General features: G+C 49.2%; 4 protein-coding genes across 8 annotated transcripts; 1 reads left to right on the top strand and 3 right to left on the bottom strand.

Annotated features, from left to right (window-relative positions):
- Nucleotides 1-1,920: 1,920 nt before the first annotated feature.
- Nucleotides 1,921-6,105, top strand: ccdc177 (coiled-coil domain containing 177). Its single transcript, XM_088400830.1, has 3 exons — nucleotides 1,921-2,233; nucleotides 2,689-5,274; nucleotides 5,345-6,105. Exon 2 carries the CDS (start codon nucleotides 2,695-2,697, stop codon nucleotides 5,023-5,025), a length of 2,331 nt encoding a protein of 776 aa, XP_088256956.1. The 5' UTR covers nucleotides 1,921-2,233; nucleotides 2,689-2,694; the 3' UTR covers nucleotides 5,026-5,274; nucleotides 5,345-6,105.
- Nucleotides 5,445-9,420, bottom strand: plekhd1 (pleckstrin homology and coiled-coil domain containing D1). The gene is made up of 13 exons (XM_088400831.1): nucleotides 8,715-9,420; nucleotides 8,200-8,293; nucleotides 8,033-8,122; nucleotides 7,882-7,958; nucleotides 7,723-7,814; nucleotides 7,608-7,660; nucleotides 7,442-7,536; nucleotides 7,277-7,370; nucleotides 6,991-7,196; nucleotides 6,604-6,736; nucleotides 6,350-6,494; nucleotides 6,150-6,293; nucleotides 5,445-6,086 (listed from the first exon to the last, which is right to left on the bottom strand). Exons 1-13 carry the CDS (start codon nucleotides 8,867-8,869, stop codon nucleotides 5,917-5,919), a joined length of 1,548 nt encoding a protein of 515 aa, XP_088256957.1. The 5' UTR covers nucleotides 8,870-9,420; the 3' UTR covers nucleotides 5,445-5,916.
- A 170-nt stretch (nucleotides 9,421-9,590) lies between these two features.
- On the bottom strand, nucleotides 9,591-12,379 carry slc39a9 (solute carrier family 39 member 9). 2 transcript variants are annotated; one of them, XM_088400834.1, is made up of 7 exons: nucleotides 11,885-12,378; nucleotides 11,437-11,545; nucleotides 11,110-11,322; nucleotides 10,936-11,004; nucleotides 10,665-10,750; nucleotides 10,467-10,601; nucleotides 9,591-10,330 (listed from the first exon to the last, which is right to left on the bottom strand). In XM_088400834.1, exons 1-7 carry the CDS (start codon nucleotides 11,978-11,980, stop codon nucleotides 10,094-10,096), a joined length of 945 nt encoding a protein of 314 aa, XP_088256960.1. In that variant the 5' UTR covers nucleotides 11,981-12,378; the 3' UTR covers nucleotides 9,591-10,093. The 2 variants fall into 2 exon arrangements, with proteins under 2 accessions (XP_088256960.1, XP_088256959.1); XM_088400833.1 differs by having other exon boundaries at nucleotides 10,467-10,750; nucleotides 11,885-12,379.
- A 587-nt stretch (nucleotides 12,380-12,966) lies between these two features.
- On the bottom strand, nucleotides 12,967-18,753 carry rbm25a (RNA binding motif protein 25a). 4 transcript variants are annotated; one of them, XM_088401196.1, is made up of 18 exons: nucleotides 18,558-18,753; nucleotides 18,174-18,297; nucleotides 17,673-17,722; nucleotides 17,433-17,591; nucleotides 16,917-16,974; nucleotides 16,646-16,806; nucleotides 16,389-16,571; nucleotides 16,233-16,316; nucleotides 15,800-16,098; nucleotides 15,612-15,723; nucleotides 15,437-15,526; nucleotides 15,290-15,363; nucleotides 15,042-15,192; nucleotides 14,218-14,899; nucleotides 13,677-13,984; nucleotides 13,498-13,596; nucleotides 13,366-13,413; nucleotides 12,967-13,288 (listed from the first exon to the last, which is right to left on the bottom strand). In XM_088401196.1, exons 2-18 carry the CDS (start codon nucleotides 18,277-18,279, stop codon nucleotides 13,196-13,198), a joined length of 2,757 nt encoding a protein of 918 aa, XP_088257322.1. In that variant the 5' UTR covers nucleotides 18,280-18,297; nucleotides 18,558-18,753; the 3' UTR covers nucleotides 12,967-13,195. The 4 variants fall into 4 exon arrangements, with proteins under 4 accessions (XP_088257322.1, XP_088257321.1, XP_088257323.1 ...); XM_088401195.1 differs by having other exon boundaries at nucleotides 16,233-16,571; XM_088401197.1 differs by lacking the exons at nucleotides 17,673-17,722; nucleotides 18,558-18,753 and having other exon boundaries at nucleotides 17,433-17,558; nucleotides 18,174-18,303.
- Nucleotides 18,754-19,505: the final 752 nt, after the last annotated feature.

Below are 19,505 nucleotides of genomic sequence, written 5' to 3'. Positions count from 1 at the left end.
AAATGAAGTGTCTCATGACCAGCAACTGGTCAATTGAGGAGATGTATCATTCACGATTCGAGCACACAGATTAGTATTTATGATATTTTTGTTGCGAAAGGGTGTTCTCAAGCGTGAAGATGCCAAGATGGCATCCAGCGTTGTCTGTGGACCTGGCTGGTCCTGTGAAGAGCGAGACCTCTGCTTGCCCCCAGTTCACATTTCCAGCTTTGCTTTGCCAACAGAAAGCTTTGCTGGACACTTTCAACAAATCCCCCCTTTTGACCCTTTCTCCAAACAGCAACAAACCCCTCCTTCGCCAAACCGCCTTCCTTTTACCCACCCCGGCGGTCCCATGCCGAGACGGAGCTGTTAATTTAATCAGCCGAGCACTACGCTCAATCGGGCATCCACAAGGGCCCGGTATGGGCGCGGGGGCAACCCTCGTCCACCCGGCGGGGGCTTTTAATTGTGGCTGACAGTGTGTAAACACGGCGGTGAATAGCCCGGCGCAGGTGCAGGCCCGTGTGCTGACGCAGGCTGGTGCAATAGTTCACACCCGCGCCTCCCTCGACCCATCCCACGCCGCACTTTGTTTTCAGCCACAAGTGTTGCTTTGCCCACAACGGCAAAACTTCAATCTCGATGGGGGGCCGGGCGGCGGACAGTGAGGGGGGATCACTTAAGGTGATCTCGTTAACATTCCTTCAGGTTGGCCCACATTCATCTTCATCTCTGCATCATAAGCGAGGGCCCTGTGCTGTGACCTTCTTACAAATTCAGTTCATCCCAAAAACTTTAGCATCCAGCAAAGCAAAATTCCAGATGGTTTTCTGTTTTTACCTCATTAAATAATCTCCACACTGTCTTCCCCCCCCCCCCCCCCCAACTTGCTGCTGCTTGCAATCATTCATGCCGACCCTAATTGTGCCAATTCCAGCAGCTCAATAGCTCTAATTACGCGGCCTCGGCTGAGGCTTTCCACAAGCTGCTGAACCGTCACGGCCAACAAGTAGAAAACATCTACAGGGACAAAGAGTGGAGGGGGGGCTGGAAGGCCTGAGTGGGAGGGGGGGTAGATAAAAGTTGACCTGTTGGCCCTTTTCAGAGCTTAAAAGCTGCGTTTGTGAAGCTGAACACCTGCACTCAGCATTTAGTGACCATTCTGTCAGTAAAATGTAATGTAAATAGACATTAGTGGGTAAAAGTAGCATTTGAAATCATGTATAAGTTCAAGGTGAAGTGAAATATTACTACTTGAGGACACAATTTGAGTGTCAATTTCATTCTAAGACGGGTATTGACTTCACCTCTACGTGAACCCGCCAGTCCGGGCTTCCAAAAACAACAACAACAACAACAACACAAAACTTGACCTGAGCCCCACAACCCCGCCTCAGCCTTGGTAACAAGCCAGCCAGCGCATTCTCTGTTGCTGATAAAACTCAATTAAAGTGGCACTGTTCCCTCAACTTGTCACAAGTTTTGTGGGTCAACATAAAGCCATCACTGCAGGTTAAATTCACGCCTATTATTATGTTTGCTAATTATTAATTTTAATATATTTAACTAAATAAATACAATGCATCAACAAACAATCAAATGAACTTTTTGTACTTACGGCTTTTCGGTGACAAACTTGAAAACCACTCTTGCTGCTGGTAACCATCTGCAAGACAAAACTATAGTGCTCTGCCTCCCTCTAGCGGTCATTGGCTGTGCTACACTATCTTTGTTGACAGCTGCTGTCTTTCAGGATTATTTCCATCCATTTATGCATCACGTTCGAATTATTTGGATTAAATACGCTCCACTAGGATGAATTATTTTCATTTTAACCAAAAGATAATATTCGAGAGGCATCTCAGATTCTATAGGAGGAATCTCGCCCGAACGCATCAGGCTTAAAAGCACGCAGAAGCCTCATTGGTCCATATTGCCGTCACTATTGTGAGCATATTGGGCTGAGAGCAGGCGGGGCTGAAACGAAGCGGGTGGATGCTGCTGCTGCTGCTGCACAAGCGTGATTGACATCTCAAAAAAAAGCAGACATTTGGCTGGATTTTTTTTTGCTCTCAAGTGGAACTGACCTGCGCATCCGAGTGTCAAGATGCTGAGGCGGCGTGATGCTCCGCGGTGTTGGGGGAGAGGAGGGCCGACCGCCAGCTGATGTTATTATGCGGGGGACGAGGCCCGCTGAACGCATCGAAGAGGAAAAAAGCACCGCTTCAAGCGACGTCTTGCACACTGGGAGGTCAGGTTATGATTCTCTTCTGTGCTAATATTCATTTGGAGCATAAAATGGAGAAAATCTTTTCATGTTTGGTCAGTGGTAATGTGGGTGGGGGTCCGAGGCCTTCTTTTCGTTGTGGCAGGTTCTAGTATCATCTAAGCCTCTCAATTGGGGACATGTTACAGATTTTGCAGAGTTGGGGTTTTTTTTTCTTCCACAATTTATTCTCTGTTCATCAACATGTCTCGTTTGTGGTGGAGAGAAAGATATTTTTTTCATAATTCACTTGGCCTAGTAAATCTGCCAAAAATAGAGCTTCCCTGTGTGTGATGTCACTTTCCCAGAGGCGGAAAGTCTCATCTGCTGTAAAGAGTCACTTGAGTGCATGCACATGTGCACGCATGAATGCAGGCAGACAGGCAACCCTCCCCCTTCCCCTGCTGACCACCTAATTGAACCCTCTTCCTCCATTTCAGCCAAAGATGGTGGACCCGTCTGAGACTGAGGAGCAGACCGCCAAGTCCATCGCTCCGCAATTGGGCGCCCCCGCCGTGGTTGCCGGAGACCAGCGATTGCCTGATCAGGCTGATGGCGCCATCACAGAGGAGGAAGGCGACGTCGGGGACTTCAAGACTCCGCCCACCGGAAGCTCTGAGCCGAGCCCCTGCCACACCTCGTCTCCGGCGGTTCCCTCGCCGCCGCCGCCGCCTCCTCCGGAACCCGATGGTGATGTGTCACCCAAGCTGCATCTGGATTTGTACAACTTCGATTCCCCGGCGGCTGAGGGTAGCCGCTACGTGTTGACGAGCCCGCGCTCGCTGGAGGCTTGCGCCCGCTGCGGCGTCAAGCCGGTGGAGCTTCTGTCCCGCCCGCTCTCCGACTTTGCCCGAGAGGCGCCCGGTCGCTCCATGCGGGTGGCGACGGGTCTATTTGAGGTCTACGAGCGGGATCGCCACACCAAGCTGCGCCACTGCAGGGAGGAGCGGGAGCGGATCGTCAGGGAGGAGAAGCGGCGGGTGATGCAGGCGGCGGTGAACTCTTCTGCGTCGGACCAGGACAAAGTCACCACTCCTACACATGAGACCGCCAGCTCAGCTACTGATTCAGTTTCAGCTTCTAAATCAGGACCACAGCTCCAATCAAAACCAAGCAAAGCAAGTTCCACAGGGTCCAAGCAGTCCCCCGGGAAAAGCCCGCGACCGAAGTCAGTTGGGCCTCCACCGGTATCTCGTAAGAGTTCTGGGGGCAAACCTTCCAGTACGTACCCCAGAATGACCCCAAAAGCTCCCGCCTTCGTCAGAGCCAAGTCCACCTTGACGCCGTCGGTGTCAAAACCACCGAACGGCTTCGCTGGAGGTTTGTTTTCACATCACAATGGACACTTTCATTCCAAAGTGCGTGCGAAAAGCCATTCCTTGGAGTCCCTGCAGAGGAGGACTGAGCCTGTCTGCTCCTCCACCTCCAACACCACCACCTGCACCTCCTCAGAGTCCGGAGCCTCGTCGTACAGCTGGGAAGGGCCGCGGGAGCGCTCGGCCAAAGTGTCCAACCCTCGGGCTCGAACCTTGGCCACGTTCAACTCTCTGATGGGCCGCAGCCTCAGCTTGGGGGACCTGAGTCACTCGCCGCAAACCACTCAGAAGGTGGAGCGCATCGTGAAGGAGGTGAAGCGGCGGGGGCTGAACGCTGTGTCCGAGCGTGACCGGAAGATCGCGGCGCTGATGCTGGCCCGCTACCAGGAGGAGGACATCCTGAGCCAGACCCGCTACGTCGCCCACCTGCAGTGGGACAGCGAGCGGCGGATAGAGGAGCTCCGCCGAGAGCAGGATGAGCGCAACAAGCAACGGGCGATGCAGGAGGGGCAGAGGTTGTGGCAGACGCAGGTGTCCACGCGGCAGCGGCGGCTCAGCCGGGAGGAGCGCCGCTCGGCCGCCGCCAAGATGCGGCAAGCCGAGGAGAGCGAGAAGCAGTGGCGAGAGCTGGCGGAGCGCCAGGAGCGTCACCGCCTGCGTAGGTTGCAGCAGGCGGCGCGTGAAGAGAAGCACAAGAAATCTCTGCAGGAGCAGAACCTTAAGGCCCTGGAAGAGGAACGAGCGGCCATGTTAGAGCAGGAGCGCTTGTTACTAAAGGAGAAGCTCACCATGGCCGAGCTCAAGCGGCAGGAGAAGGAGCACCAGTCCCAGGAGGAGCGGCGGGGCCTGAACAAGGCCGAGCGGCGGCGCCACGCTGCCCTCATCCAGGAGATCACCCGGCGTGAGCAGGAGGAGTGCGAGGAGGCCAAGCGGGCGGCGCAGGAGAAGCTCAACCGCTCCCTTGAGAACTACGAGCACATCGTGGAGCGACGAGGTCAGGAGCTGCGGGAGAAGGCCAAGCGCGAAGGGGAGCAGATCCAGCGAGCCCGCCGAGCCGCCGAGACCCGTGAGCGCCAGCTGCAGATGCAGCTGGAGGCTCGCGCCCGAGAGGCGGACAAGCGGGCCCGGCAGGCGGCGCTGGTGGCTGAGGAACGCGCCAAGGAGAAGGCCCAGCGTGCCGTGCAGAACCGGCGGGAGAAGGAACGGCTCCAGCGCCTCAACCGCCAACGCGTGGAGGAGGAGGAGCGACAACGGCAGCGAGAGCTGCTGCAATCCATCGAGCGCAAGCTGGAGAAGAGCGAGCAGATCTTCAAGGAGAAGCGCGCCGTGTTGGAGAGCGCTCGCTCGGTGGCACGCGCCTCCTTCCACGTGCGGGACAAAGTGCGTGAGGAGACCAACGGCCGCACCTTTGACAAGATGGCGCTGGAGGCTCAGCTCCAAGCCGGCCTGGATGACAAATAGGACCGGCTTCTTCAACGTTCCCCCTGGAAAATCCTTTTTTGTTGTGACGTATTATTAGAAACCACATCCATCCCACTTTTGTACCTCCATGAACGTGGCTCTTAAAAGAGAACTCCCTCAGGCAGCAGCACAACCCAATGAAAGGAGGAATTCTTCCGGAAAATAAACAACCGGATGACGACGAATCACCAGACATCCGCATCTTCCCCTCGTATGCTCTGTCGGCCATGCGTAAGCGAAGAGCTTCAGGTAAGCGTTTCTTCTCAGAAAGCTGAGAAGCTGATATTAGCATTAGCGGCTAACCGTTCTGTCATTTCAGGTCCATGAGATGATGAACTGAGCCGTCCTGGGGAAAAGAAGAATGCTCATCAAATTGCACAAAGCCAAATGAAACATGATTCTACTTTTTTTGGGGGGGGTGCTGTACGAGATTCAGACTTTATTAACATCAAGGCAGTTCCTTTTCTGTTCCGCAAACCTTCTTTCCTGTGTGCAACATGTTCATTCAGGTGTGGCTACGATTCAAAACAAAACTGGCCGTGGCAAGGAAACAATCAAAAGGAGAATAAAACTTTTTTTTTTCTTCTTTGATAATGGAAGTGTCTCATCTCGATAACGGCGGCCATTTTGGACCTCTCTCTCTACCCTTAAATTACGATTTACAGTTGATCAAAACTGTACAAAAATAGAATTTGGTGTCACTATGTTGACTGCCAAGTCTCAAATTAAGGGTCCATACTAAAAAAATAAATTCCTACCTCACTCGAGTATCTACTAGAAAAATCTACAACAAAGTAACTTAAGCTAACGTTTGTTATTGCCGTGTGTTGTTTTCACTGGCGTCATAAACAAACGTGATCACCTCCGCCCGGGGAAGTAGTCCACCCGACGTCAGTCTTGGTCGAAGCTGGTGGCGACATCCTTGCGGGCTATGATCTTGTACACGCTCTCCCGGAAGTTACTGTCGGAGGTGAGGCGGCGTGCCGTCTCCCTCAGCTCCTCCATGCTGTTGCCCACGCCGCCGTCCATGCTGGCCGTGGCAAAGGACTTGGAGTGTTTCACTGGAAAAAAAAAAAAAACTCAGTCACAAATTGTGACAAACATTTTCCAAGCGTATGACTTACACCAGTGTCGTCTTGAAGCTCTCCTCTGAACGCGGCAGCTTTTGATCCTACGTGCCGCCGCCTTGTGAAGGTAGACGGCGTTCTTCATGATGGCCGGCAGCTTGGCTTCGATTTCAGCCGCGCAGATGCACTCCTCGAAGAACCCTGAGGAACACGGCGGCGTCAAAGAGACGTGGGTAACGCACGATGTGTCAACTCACGTCTCAGCTGAGTGACGTCACCCCTCATCCTCTGGTCTCGCTCGCTGGTGCGATCCAAAGAGTCCAGACCTTTCTCCAGATCTTGCAGGGCCTCTTCGGCTTGCTTCAGCCTCTTCTCCAACTCCATGCGAGACTCCATCTCCGCCTGACAAGGAAGAGTTTAAGACATCTCACCCACTAAATTCTTTCGAGTTTCCACCACTAGATGGCAGCAGCAAACTTCTCAACATCCACCAGTGGAGGTTGAGACCTACCCGCAGCTCGGCCTCCGTCTGCTGCTTGTCCGCAGTGAGCTGAGTGAGCGACTGCTGCAGCGTGTTGGCCTGGGATGAGTAAAACTCTCGCTCCTTTTGCAGGACATCTGCCCTCTGCTGGTTCTCACGGAGCCTGAAACAACAGTTGAGCAAACTTCATGTCCAACGTAGCTCCAATATACCCGCCCAACCAAAACAACCAATGATCAGGGCTTCCCAGTCGATAAAAACAAATGGTGACAGTCGATGCTTGCGCAAGAGTAGCAATCAATGAGGTTTTTTTTCCATGAGCACTTTGTTTTGTTGATTTCAAGCAGGGGTGGTCCAACATTTGTGTCAAATCAATTTCAAAAAATACATAAAAGCAAAATGAATAAACCTTCTTACTTCTCATCTGCTTGCTCCTTCTCCTTCAGCAGCAGCTTCATCTGCTCCTCGATGTGGTGCAGATCCTGCAGGAGGTCCAGGTTTCCCGGCTCCTTCCTGCTCTCCACCACCTCCTCCTCATCTGTCTTCTCCTCCTCTTCTTCCTCCTCCTCTTCACCTTTAGCCTCCAGCAGCTCCAGAGTTCTCCGCTTCTCTCGGGAGAGTTGCTGCCAAAGCACTCGAGAGGTCGGGAAACTTTTTCCAACGTTCTCGATTCTTAATGATGTCATTGTACGTTGTCCCGTACCTCGATGGACTTCTGAAGCATGACCGTTAGGCCGCTCAGCTCCTCCTTCTCACTCGCTACACCTTGCAAAGATTGAGTCGTGCCCTCCAGGTCGCTGTTGGGAAAAAAAAAAAGCTGATACAAACCTTCACAGGATCTTTAAATGTGTCACTGTTACGTTCTTACAGTTTAATTTGCTCCTGCTCGGCCTTGAGCTCCATCACTACTTCCTCGTACTTCATCTTCTCCTCCTCCAGAACCTGATTGAGGCGTTCCAGCTCCTGCAGAAAATAAAAGATGCAAACATAAGCACAACTTGTTAAAAAAATTATATATATACATATTTTTTTACTTCTCTCTGTGCTCGCTGGTGCGTGAGCTCCTCCGTCTCCTCCATCAGCTTATCTGCAGGAAGAACACGTTGAATCGCAATTCCATAAGTACAAAGTCATCCATGTGGAAACGACCTAAGTACTCCTGCTTCTCCTTGGCCAGCTGAAGCCCCTGAGCCTCCAGACTTTCAATCATGGCTTCGCCTAGCTGAGCGTTCTTCCACGTGCTGTGGATAGAAACAGAGACAACATTTAAACATTCCAAAGGGAGGAGAACATTTGAGTGTTTCTTACACTTTGCCCGACTCCTGCAGCATCTCCATCCAATGCAGCTGCTCCTCCTCAGACTCCGCTGCCACCACAATGGTGCCCTGGTCAACACAATGTCATTTAGTAGTTATTCATTTGCACTTATAATAGTTTTTATTATAATAAAAGTTCTCACCGAGAAGTCTTCCAGACTGATAACGAGGCCAAAGGGCATGCCCATGTCCTCCGTGGCCGACACCACGCATCCTCCCAGAGGAATCACTCCCTGATACAACACGAACCCACACAATGAGCACAACTCTCCGAGGGAGGGGGGAAGTTAGCGAGGTGACCCTTATTGACCTTTGGGTGGATGTTGAAGATCCTGCTGCTTTCAAAGCTCCTCTTCTCACTCTCAGCGTAGTAGAGCAGAAAGCTGTCTTTGATCACAAAGAATCTGTGCAAAACAGCAATTGGCAGTCATGGACTGAGCTAGAGGGGGGGGCTACAGGGGGCAGCGGACCCCCTCGTTATATATGTATATACCTCCCCCTGGTGGCAGGTTAAATTATTGACTTTTGTGTATATTATAATTTTTCCAGATATTTCTATCTTCTTGCATGGAACATTAAAATCATCGACCTTCATCACTCGCACAAACAATCGCACAACTGCAAATTGACTGAGCTGTGACTCCTCAACAGTTACGTCACCTCGATGCTACGTTGACGTCAGTCAACACTCTCAGCATACTGACAATCATGACATAACCACAATTTTTTTTTTTGTACCAGCCATCGTTTGTAATAATCGCACATCCTAAGAAGAACTGTTCCCAATATTTTGAATCTCAAAACAATGTGATGGCAAGTTCTGACCTGCGTGACCACTTAGCCGAGGGTCGTCCGAAGGGTCTTTTCCACAGGACGCCGTGCAGCTGCACTTTGGCGCTGATGTCCAAAGCTTCCGAGTCCGATTGCTCCATGGACGACCAGGGCGAGAACGCAGAGCTTCTGGACGATGATGGGAACATCCTGCCCTGGCTAAACAAGAGGAGGAGGGAAGTACTAGAAATCGAATCAGAAACACGAGTCCGTTTGAATGTCAAAATAGTCGATAACAATTAACCCGCTGCGCACGAGGATGCTAACAAATCCTCGATAAGTCAGTGAGGCGAAAGGATGTGCATGCCAATATGCTCATCAGCTGGAGGCGGAGAGAGAGAGGATGGGGGGGGGGTTAGGGTTAGGGGGGGGAGCACGCACGCCGGAAAGTCAATTGCGCTCCAGCCAGTAAAAGCCTGGCTTCAGATTACTGCAGTTTAAGAGCAGCATTAGGACTGTGCTGTCAGATTATTGCTCACAACGAGGGTGAGAACATGTCATAACACGGCCGGGAACATGTGTCTGATTCCAGATATTGACAGAATATGAAAGGATTTTCTCCACTTTGTTTCTGTTGTTGTAACAAACTGCAGGGATGCCCTTTTTTGATTCAATCTTACTTTCGGAGAAGCGAGGAGGTTCGTCCATATTTGAAAGACGCATTTAACAGCATCACGTCAAGTTAAAAGTAACTCAAATCCTCCTCCGCGTGGATTTATCCATCCCGACCCCCCCCCCAAACACGTGAGCCCTCCAAACACATTCCCCCCCGACACCTTTTAGCGACGGAACATTACCCGGAGAGAAGGGACGGACAAAAACATCTGGACGCGACGAGCCTGTTAAGTAAAGTGAGCCGAGACACGTTAGTTGCACCATCTTAAAAAAATGAGACATTTAATTTAGTCATAAAAAGTAGCCTTGCGTGTTGCAAACCACTTTGCACCATCCAACACGAGGAAGACTCACTGCGGAATGACAAAAAATATATATATATAATATATACACACAACACTGCCTAAAATGTTTTTAAAGTTTGTCAACCCCAATCGGGAACATTTCACGATGACTGCATTTGACAAGTGAATTTAGCCGGAGTCCCGAAAGAGAGGATCTAAAATACTTGTGTCTACGGAAAATCCCTTTAATTGGTGAGGGCAACCAAAGCTTTGTTAATTGAGAAACTCTTCCTTAAAGAAATAAAATGTACACGAGTCCCGGAAACAGGAAGCGGCCGGGTCGCAGCTACTATGGCACTTGAGCGTCACTTGAAATCTGTGTCGAAGAGATATGTACAGTAAAAAAAAATGAGAAAATGGCCGCCGTGAGCATAAGAGTTCCATGTCCACAAGTCTTTTGGTTTAACCGTCTTCCTAATGGTGATGTCCGACCGAGAGCAGCAGCGGGATGAGGCAGCCCAGCACCAGGGCGCCCACCTCGACCTTGCTCAGACCTTTGCTGCCGTTGCTGCCCGGTGCGCCGTGGCTGTGGCTCGCCACGCCGCCCACCTCGGGCAGCACGTGCACGGTCGCCACGTACAGGAAGGTGCCGGCCGAGAAGAGCATGGCCACGCCGGTGGCGTTGATGTCGGACAGCGCCTCCTTGCTGCTCTGTGGTGGGGAAAAGCAAAGAACGGGATTTTTTGTTTAATTATTGCGTCATCGTACTAACATGCACCTTGCCCTTATTTGTGCGCAATGAGAGGAACCAAAGAGCCGCCAGCTGATGTCATCATGCGGCTTGTACCTGGCTGAGTCCGAGGAAGGTGAGCATGGCCAAGACGGGCGCGGCGAGGGCGAAGACCAGCAGGTGCTTGCGGATTCGATTCCTCTCCAGCCCGGCGTGCATGAGGAAGGACACCAGGCCGAATGCGGCGGGGGCCTGTTGAAGGATTTGAAAAATCATCTCACTGCGACTTTGGATGTTTGCTCGTGCACGGTTTACCTTGTGTAGCATGATAGCGACGAAGACGATGAGCTGAACGCTGGTTTGAGAGGTGGAGGCGGCAGCTCCAAGGGCCACGCCGTCAGCTACGAAAGACAAAACCGTGATGTTTAGCCGTGTGCAAATGCCTCATCAAGCTAGCCAGTAGTTAGCTTAAATAACTCAAACCTCATCTAGAAATGACCTTCTGTTCATTTCAAACATCAAATGTGAACTTTTGAAGGTTTCCCACCCTTTGACGAGTTCATACTTGACACATAATTTGACTTACCGGCCGCATGCACCACGAGACCGAGGGTGGTGGTGATTTTGGAGGAGCCCACTCTGGCCGAGTCTGAATCTGTGACATACACATTAAAAAGAAAAAAAGCAAATTGAGTATGAATGCTTAAAAAGCCAAAGCTGAAATAAGATCTGACTTTTTGTGCTACTCGCTTCATCTCACCCTCGGCGCTGTGCATGTGCGACGAGCCGATCTGGTCCACCAGCAGCATGAAGACGAAGCCGAGCACCAGCGACACGCCGATGCAGGCGTGCAGCTGCTCGTGGCCGTGCTCGTGATGGCCGTCCACGGCCAGCACCGCCTCCGCCGCGTCGCTCTTGGCCTGCGACGCCTCGACAACAACGCCCACTTGGCTGGGGGGGTGGTGTCCGCCCCCTGAGCATCAACGTAAGCAAAAAGCGTGTCTCGTCTTCGAAATACATAAAGGTGTGGCTCCTCCTCCCACTAACAAACCGCTTCCGTCTACTGTTTTGTGTTCAATAAATTTACCTTCCAGGATCTCCTCGTAAAGAGCGTGGACGCCTTCTGGAATGATGACGGCCAGGGCGGTGCCGCACAGGAGTCCCGCTCCCAACACGGTGACCAGCTTTAGCTTCTCCTGATTGGACACATTACAAGAAAAATAAGAAATAAAGGCGTAGTCACCTGTTGCCACTTATACAAGGTCCTCTTTTTTTTTTTTTTCCACAAACAAGTCATTCATTTCAAACTGATTTAGGCTGCAAGCCTACAAACGATTCTGATGATTATTTATATTACCAACCGATTAAAATTGGGATTTTTTTAAACGTCAATTTGCAGCCTTTATTATGATATTTGCATTCCACTACTTGCAATGTAAATTCCAATAAATGCTCAATGGTTTGCTTCTTCTTTGCTCTACAACAATGGTTTTAGCATGTTCGGTAAATAGTTAATGAAAGAATATCACGTTTACCTCTGAGAAGTTGACCGCCAAGGGAATAGTCCCTGCCACATAGCAGCCCACCAACATGGCCAGAGACAGCAAGCTGATGGTGCTGAAGTCCTCCATGGCTGCACGTGGAAAAGAACGCCAGGGAAATAGAGAAAAACTTTTGGAGACACACCCAGAGCTCTCACGGCCGGTCTTCACAAACGAGTTTAGCAAGACTTGTAGCACGACGACGTGTAATTTAATTGCTGGCCTTCTCGCTATGCTAAGCTAACTTGCTTCGGGAGGCAGGCTACTGTTCGTCCCGCGGCGGTGTTTCACGAGTGAGGCGACTCGACGCCCAAGCAGGCCACGCTGGGCTTCATGTCCTCCAAACGACTGGCGTCACAAAATTAAAAAAATAATTCGTTTTTCCCTAACGCGTGACGCGTCTAAGGCGAGCAAACATGCTAACTAGCTCGGCCTCTCGAATAGCAGTGGGACGGTACTTCCGGGTCACGTGATGTTTGACTGCCACGTCACCGCTGCAGGTGGTAACCAGTTGCGGAAATGGTTTTACTCAGGATGAAATTTAGTTTAAGTACAACGTGATGTATTTGATTAATCTAAATAATATAAAGGATAAATTCAATAACTAAGAAAAAATATTATAATATGATCAATTATGCCAATATGTGCTACAAAATACAGGGGGCGAGATTGGGAGTCATCTTAATTTTTTTTTTAGACACATTTACTGGAATTTCTGAGTCAAAAAAATGTGAACTGTTAAACAATGTTACTACTTTTGGTGGTGGCATCATAGTGTGACTCGTGTTAGATAGAAAGAATGATGTCGCTGAAAACTGAGCATCTGCTTTTCTTATTTTCTGCCAAATTGAAATCCACGTGGCAAGAAATATTAAGTCAACACATTTGATTTGATTTAACGTACTACATAAAATGCTTACTTGCCCACCAGTGACCTAAGGTACGGCCTTTCTTCTATTTAGTACAACACAACAAATAAGTTTATTCAAGATTCTTCTTGACCAGAAAGGGAATACCACCCTAAAACCGAGGAGTCCGTGTACAGAGAGCATGTCAATAACGGGAAGAAAAGAAAAAAAACTTTAACAGTATTTATTAGGTAACACAGTTAAGCAGTGTATCACTATGAGTGATTTACTGAAGAACAAATAGGGAAATAAAATGGTCGTTTTTGTGTGTATTCGTTAAACCTCAACAAAAATACAGCTTAAGGTTTCTTCATGCAATACCAAGATGTCAACATGTCTTTCCGTCATCCGGGGGCGGGTGAGCCGGAACTGTGAGCAAAGCGGTGTGAGAGAATGTTTATTTTGCTTGTCCGATCTTCTTGAATTCAGTTTCAAATATTAACAACCGCCACATTTTGACTATGAACACTTCCGCTTCCTCATCGAGAACCTAAAGACACAAAAACAAGCCTGGTCGGCCATCTTGCAAAATGTGATTTAAAAATGTTAACTGTCTGGTTTACTTACCATGGCGACGTCATCGAGAATACCCTGAGGAGTGCTATGTGCCATCACCTGTAGGGGAAACATTTTTTTTAAATGTCAGTAAAGTTGGGGGGGGGGGGGTTAGTCATTGTTTCAATTTCTCCACTTCCGAACCTTTGAGCAGACAAAATCAACCAGCGTTGCTTCCTCCTCGCCGATGTATTCAATGATTTTCTTGTTGATCCACGGTTTTATGCGGCGGTCCATCAGAGTCTGCCAGGAGGACAAGTTTCAACCGGTTACTTGTGTTCTTCTCGAAATATTTGTTAAAAACCAAACAACGGTCAGCATACCGAATCAACCATGGACCAGTCGAGCGGGTATGTGAAGAGCTCGGGCCGGGCCGTGGGGATCTTCTCGATGAGGCTGCGGATGTTCTTGCGTTTCTCTTCGGAATTGACGCCGCTTTTGGCGGCCGACACGTCGGCGCCGTCCAGGCCCAAGCTCTTGTCGTCGTCTCCGTAATCTAGCGGCACTAGCTTCCTCTTGCGCGGCTGCTCGTCGGCATCCTCGTCCTCATTGAACTTGTTGAAGATGCTGTCTGCTGCTGCCAGCTTTTTGCGCTTGATGGCGTGCAGCTGGCTGGGGCTGTTGGTAGAACCTGGAAAAGGAGGAGAAAAAGTGGCTTAAATGGGAACAATGGGCAGAGAGAAGGGAGTGAGTCGCAAGTGACCGTAACAAAAATCAATTCGAGTCCTGACGAGATTTCAATCAAGTTGACAATCAACTTGCTGTTCGATTTAGCCAAGCAAGTCCCAAATTCGAATACTGGTCCGATTGGAGTCGAGTCATGTGACCGGAGCCCCCGCACCTCTGACAAGGGCGTTTACCCACCCAGCTTGAGACTGAGGCCAATCTTGGGCCGGTGCTCCTCGAGAGGCTGCACCTCAGGCGTTCGCTCGCCTGGAATGATGATGCCGCGCGGGGAGTCGTTGCCAGGCGTGTTGGGCGTGGCATTCCCGCTGGCAGAGGACACAGAGGGAGCGGTGTTGATTGGTCGCATGAGGGCTTTGAGGTGCAGCCTAGCCTCAGGTGAATCCCCACCATTGTGGGCCTCATGATGCTGCTGCTGCTGCTGCTGCTCTTCTTGTTGCTGCTGCTCCTGCTCCTGTTGCTGCTGCTGCTGTTCTTCTTCTTGTTGTTGCTGTTGTTGATGATGTTCCACCCGCTGCTGCTCCTCTTCCTCCTCCTCTCGCCTTCGCCGCCGCCGCCTTTCCTCCTCTTCATCCTCTTCCGAATGTGGCGGAGGGTCTCGAGGCGTCGGCTCAGCGGGCTTTACCGACGTGCTCTTCTCCCTTTCCCGGTGGGGCTCTCTGTGTGACTCTCTGTGCGACTCCCTGTGGGACTCTCTATGAGACTCTCTGTGGGATTCTCTGTGGGATTCTCTATGGGAGTCACGGTGGGACTCCCTGTGGGACTCCCGGTGGGATTCTCGTTCCTTTTTCTCTTGCTTCACTTTCTCCTCGGGTTCCAGCTTGAGAGGAGGCTTCCGTCTGCGCTCTGCCTCTTCCTCCAACTGCACACAGTGAACCACTTGCAAGTTAGGGAATTTTAGCGAGGAGCTTTCCCTTCAGGGCACACATTGGCCATTAATCCATTTACTCAGGCGTTTTATTTATATTTGGTACGTTCAAGTGCATCTCACTAAATGCAATCACCCTTTGCATTTCTGCGTCGGGGTCGGGGTGACCCTCGGCCAGGAGCCTCTGTCGGATTTCCTCCAGCTCCTCCTTCTCCCTCTTGCGGTCGCGCTCGTCCATCTCGGTCTCCTTTTCCCGGTCGCGAAGGCGCTTTTGCAGAGCGCTGCCTCTACAGGGAGAACATTGCGAGGAGAAGGTGACAAATACAATAAAACCCATCACGTGCAAAGCTTAAAAAAAAAAAAAAAAAAAAAAAAGGCACCGACCTGTAATATTTGTGATCGTCGCGTTCGTCGTCATAGTCTTCGAGGAATTCCTTGAGTCGTTTGGCTTCTTTCATCTGATGATGACCAACAATAATGACTTGAACAATCAAGCAGTGAAACAATTACAATCCTGTGACTTGGTCTTACAGTCTCGCGGCTCCGTTCCTCCTCCCGCTCCATTTCCTTGCTGTAGTCGCGCAATTTCTTCCTCTCCCGCAGTTCCCAGTTTTTCAGCCGCTTTTGGAGCGCAAACAAAGACTCCGTTTTCAAGACTACGTGAAGGCGGGAGAACTTCTTAAGTCTGCGCATTTTCTTAAATTACCTCTTGATAGGCTGCTTCCTTATCTCGGAGTCTCCTCTCAAGTCTCCTGCGCTCGTACACATCTTCCTCGTCTTCATCGCGGTCTCGTTTTTTGTCATCTCTTGTCCTCTCTCTGCAAACATGTCCAAAGTATGACCCGGGCGGCATTAAGCATGAAACGTGTTTGACCAAAAAGCGGTTAGACTGACCTGGAATGGCTGCGAGCTTCGCTGATGTCTCGACTTTTTTCCCTCTCGCGCTCCCTGGTTCTCTCCCGTTCGCGCTCGCGTTCCCGCTCACGTTCCCGCTCGCGCTCCCGTTCGCGCTCCCTGTCCCGGTCCCGCTCGCGTTCCCGGTCCCGCTCGCGCTCCTTGTCCCGCTCCCGTTCCTTCTCTTTCTCCCTGTCGCGGCGTTCCCTCTCGCGCTCTCGCTCCTTGTCCTTCTCCCGCCGCTCTTTTTCCAGCTCCTGCCGCTCCTTCTCCTTCTTCCCTTTCTCCTCCTCCAATTTCTCAAGGAGAAAGAGCAGAAAACCCCCCGATGGTATAAATTACATTGAAGTTTATAAGGGAATGAATAAGGATCGATTTCCTTTTACATGAATAGCTCTGTACTTGTGTAATAAACGCAGATATGATCAGTCACCTTGTGTGTGTCACGGAATTTGCTGATCTCTCTGGAAATCAAGTCCCTCTTGTCATCCTCCAGCTCCATGGCGTTGATGTCATCCTGCCCAAAAAAAAAAAAAAAAAAAGTGAGTGCTAAGGGCCGACGAAAGGTTGCCCGATATGTGGTTAATACCTCGTCTTTCTTGTCTTTTCTCTTCTTGCGAAGTTGCCCGTTGCCGTCGGCGGAGTTGCTGAGTTCGCTGGAATACTCCCGGATGAGCACTTCGATGGCGCCCCTCGCCGCCTGGTCTCGACGCAGGGTCTCTTCGTCCAGCACCTCATCCTCTTCCTCGTTCTTACCGTCGCCGCTTGCCGCCTGTGACAAAAGAAAAGGCATTTTTAACGGAATCGCAGCGATGTATCCTTGACGTGAGAGACTGCTGAGCGTACGCCGTTGGCGCTCTTTTTCTTGGCCTTCCACTCGTCCAGCTGCGCCTTGGTCTTGGCGTCGACTTTGACCAGCAGCTTTTTGTCGCCCAGCATCAGCTCGTGCAGGAGTCGCAGGGATCGCAGCGTCGATTCGGGCTCCTTGTACTCGCAGAAGCCAAACGCTTGTGGGAGGAGGAAGAAAATTCCAAGTTCAACACTCCCGAATGTATACGCATGAATAAGGACAGCCCTTTTGTACACACTGAAACAAACTCACTGCGTTTTGTTTTACCTTGTAGTTTCCCAGAAGCGCCTTGGACTCGCTTCCAGCTTAGAACAATGCCACATTTCTGCAAAAACACAAAGGCAATTCATATTACACAAATATTGGCCTGTGGAAGAATAATGACAAAGTTAATTTCTTTATCAAAATGATTATTTTCTCTCCAAGAATTTACATCTGTCATTAATCACCATGCTTATTGTTTTGAGATTTTTTAATTCCTACGGTTATGGTTAAGAAACAGCATTTTGATGACTGGTGTGAAATGCTCTCGTTTGAGGTCAAGCCACTGCCTCTCAATCGGGTTGAGGTCAAGGCTTTATACATGAACTTGTGATGTTCATCGGTTTATTGTTAGACATATTGTCTATGAATGTAGGATGCTCAGCACTTCTTCCAAAGTGTGGCTGTCCTGTAAATAAGACGAGGTTTAAGAAGAACATTATATCCATGGGAGAACAAGATGTTAGTTTCCTGAGTGTCTTTTTGCAAGGCAAATGTGGCAAGTTTCTGCTCCTAACTCACCGCCAGCAGCTGCCTGACCAGCATGTCAGACGCCTTTTCTGAGATGTTGCCCACAAACACGGTGGTAGTGGGGCCATCCTCTGGGTCCTTGGCTCGGAGGTTGATCTTGTTTGGAAGCATCGGCTTCTGCGCAACAGAAACTGTGGTTGGGACAAGAACCTGCCCAAAACAAACAAATTGTAAATAGAAAGTCAAACAACTGAATTTAATTTAGAACAGCATAGGTCTGCTGTGACTCACTGAGGGAGAGGGGGTCACGACACCCATGTGAACTGGTATCATGGGAGTACCTGTAGTAATTGGAAAAAAAATACATATTACAATCAGAGAGTGGTGTTTTGTTTCATATTAAAAATCGGAGACACTAACACTTAGTTTGGCTACAATTTTTTTTATAAATCAAAATGTATTGGAACTAAAAGTCCAATAAAAAGTTGTCCAAAGTCCAGGCTGGAAACAGGAAGTTGACGACAGTTATTTTTAAGGGATAAAGTATAACCTTGATGATAATCATAATAATAATAAAAACACACTCAAGGATGCTTCACAATGGCCACATAATTCAAGCACTCACACATTTAATCTTTCATATCAATATTCATAATTTTAGTGACGACTTTGATTGATTGAATTCCATGTGAGTTTTCTCATCTAAAATGGGTGCTCAATAAATTCGGGAAGGTACACTTGAGGCACTGACACTTTTAAAGGTGTAGGTCGAAAGACTCCTTAATTTGATACCTGGTGGGACGGGCGGACCGAAGGTGCCGAACTGGGGCGGGGGGAGCCCGGGGGGCAACTGGGGGATGCTCAGCGGCTGGCGGTTAAGCGGAGGAGGGAATGACATCGTGAGGGGGACAGGAACCTGTAACAAAAAGACGATAATCTAGCTCAACACCAACTCCTTCACAAATATGCCCCAATTATCACTTTTATTGTTAATACACTAAAGGTGAAAGTTATTTTGGCTGGGCGCGGCTCTTTTGTCAAAAAAGAAGAGGAAAAACCCGCGGCCGGCCATGTTATAAGTATGCTAGTTAGCTTTAGCACCGATAGCTCGAGTTAGCTCCGTGGCCTTGCTAGCTCATGTTAGCGAGAGGGAAGCTAATGTTCCGAGTAACTCACCTATAAAATGGGTTTTAAAAAGGACGACCCAGCAACGATGCGCGTTCCCCCAAACCCAAGCCCATTAAACATACACGAGGAATAAAGCGTATCGCGAGTACGGTTTTGGCGTTTGTAATGACACCGGTACTCTTCAGGAACACAAGAAAATAGAGGGAGCCTTTTTCTTAACGAAAAGGATCATGGGAAAATGGTGATAACAAGGAAGCAGTGCTGCCCTTAGCGACGTCTCGCAGGCGGTGCCAGAAAGCCTTTACTGACGCGTTAGACTGCACGCAACTAGAATAAAATCAAATAAAAACTGTTTTAATCCAGGTTACAAACTATGCTTTTTCACCCACAATACTTATGATTGAAGAGCATTTTCATTCTAACCCAAACCTTAAATGTTTTATACTAATCTGAATCACATTGAATTACCTTGTTTATAAATTCTTTATGTCAATAAAGTATTACTCAATATCTGTCAAACTGCTACTCGTTGTCAAGGTTGGACGTTTGGACCCCCCAATATCAGTTACACTGATGAACTGAAAATCTTGTAATGAGTTTAAAACACAGATTTTAAACAAAAGTATTGTGTATTATATATACGCACACAAAAGCTTAGGGCACCACGGCCTATAGGGGGCGCCACGACCTTGGAGATTGCACCTTCAATAAAACTATTGTAAAAAAGATTTCTCTCCTAAAATTGATTATATATATATATATATATATACAAATTTAGTATATTCAAATCTGACAATCAAATATTTCCTGCCTGCTAAAAAGTCCTGCTTTTTAATAGTGACTCAAAACATTAAAAAAAACATTCTAAAAAACAAACAAGAACAAAAAAAAGACCAAATGATGGCTGTCACTTTTTGTGACATTTTCGTGAGGTGTATGAGCCCAAGATTTGCTTTGGCTAAATAAAGACAGTGAAACAGCACTTGTCCTAATGGC

Source organism: Syngnathus floridae, chromosome 16 (assembly GCF_059516105.1).
Source record: "Syngnathus floridae isolate MCC-2025c chromosome 16, RoL_Sflo_1.0, whole genome shotgun sequence".
In the NCBI taxonomy this organism is placed as follows: domain Eukaryota; kingdom Metazoa; phylum Chordata; class Actinopteri; order Syngnathiformes; family Syngnathidae; genus Syngnathus; species Syngnathus floridae.
This window is presented reverse-complemented; position numbering and strand designations above follow the sequence as displayed.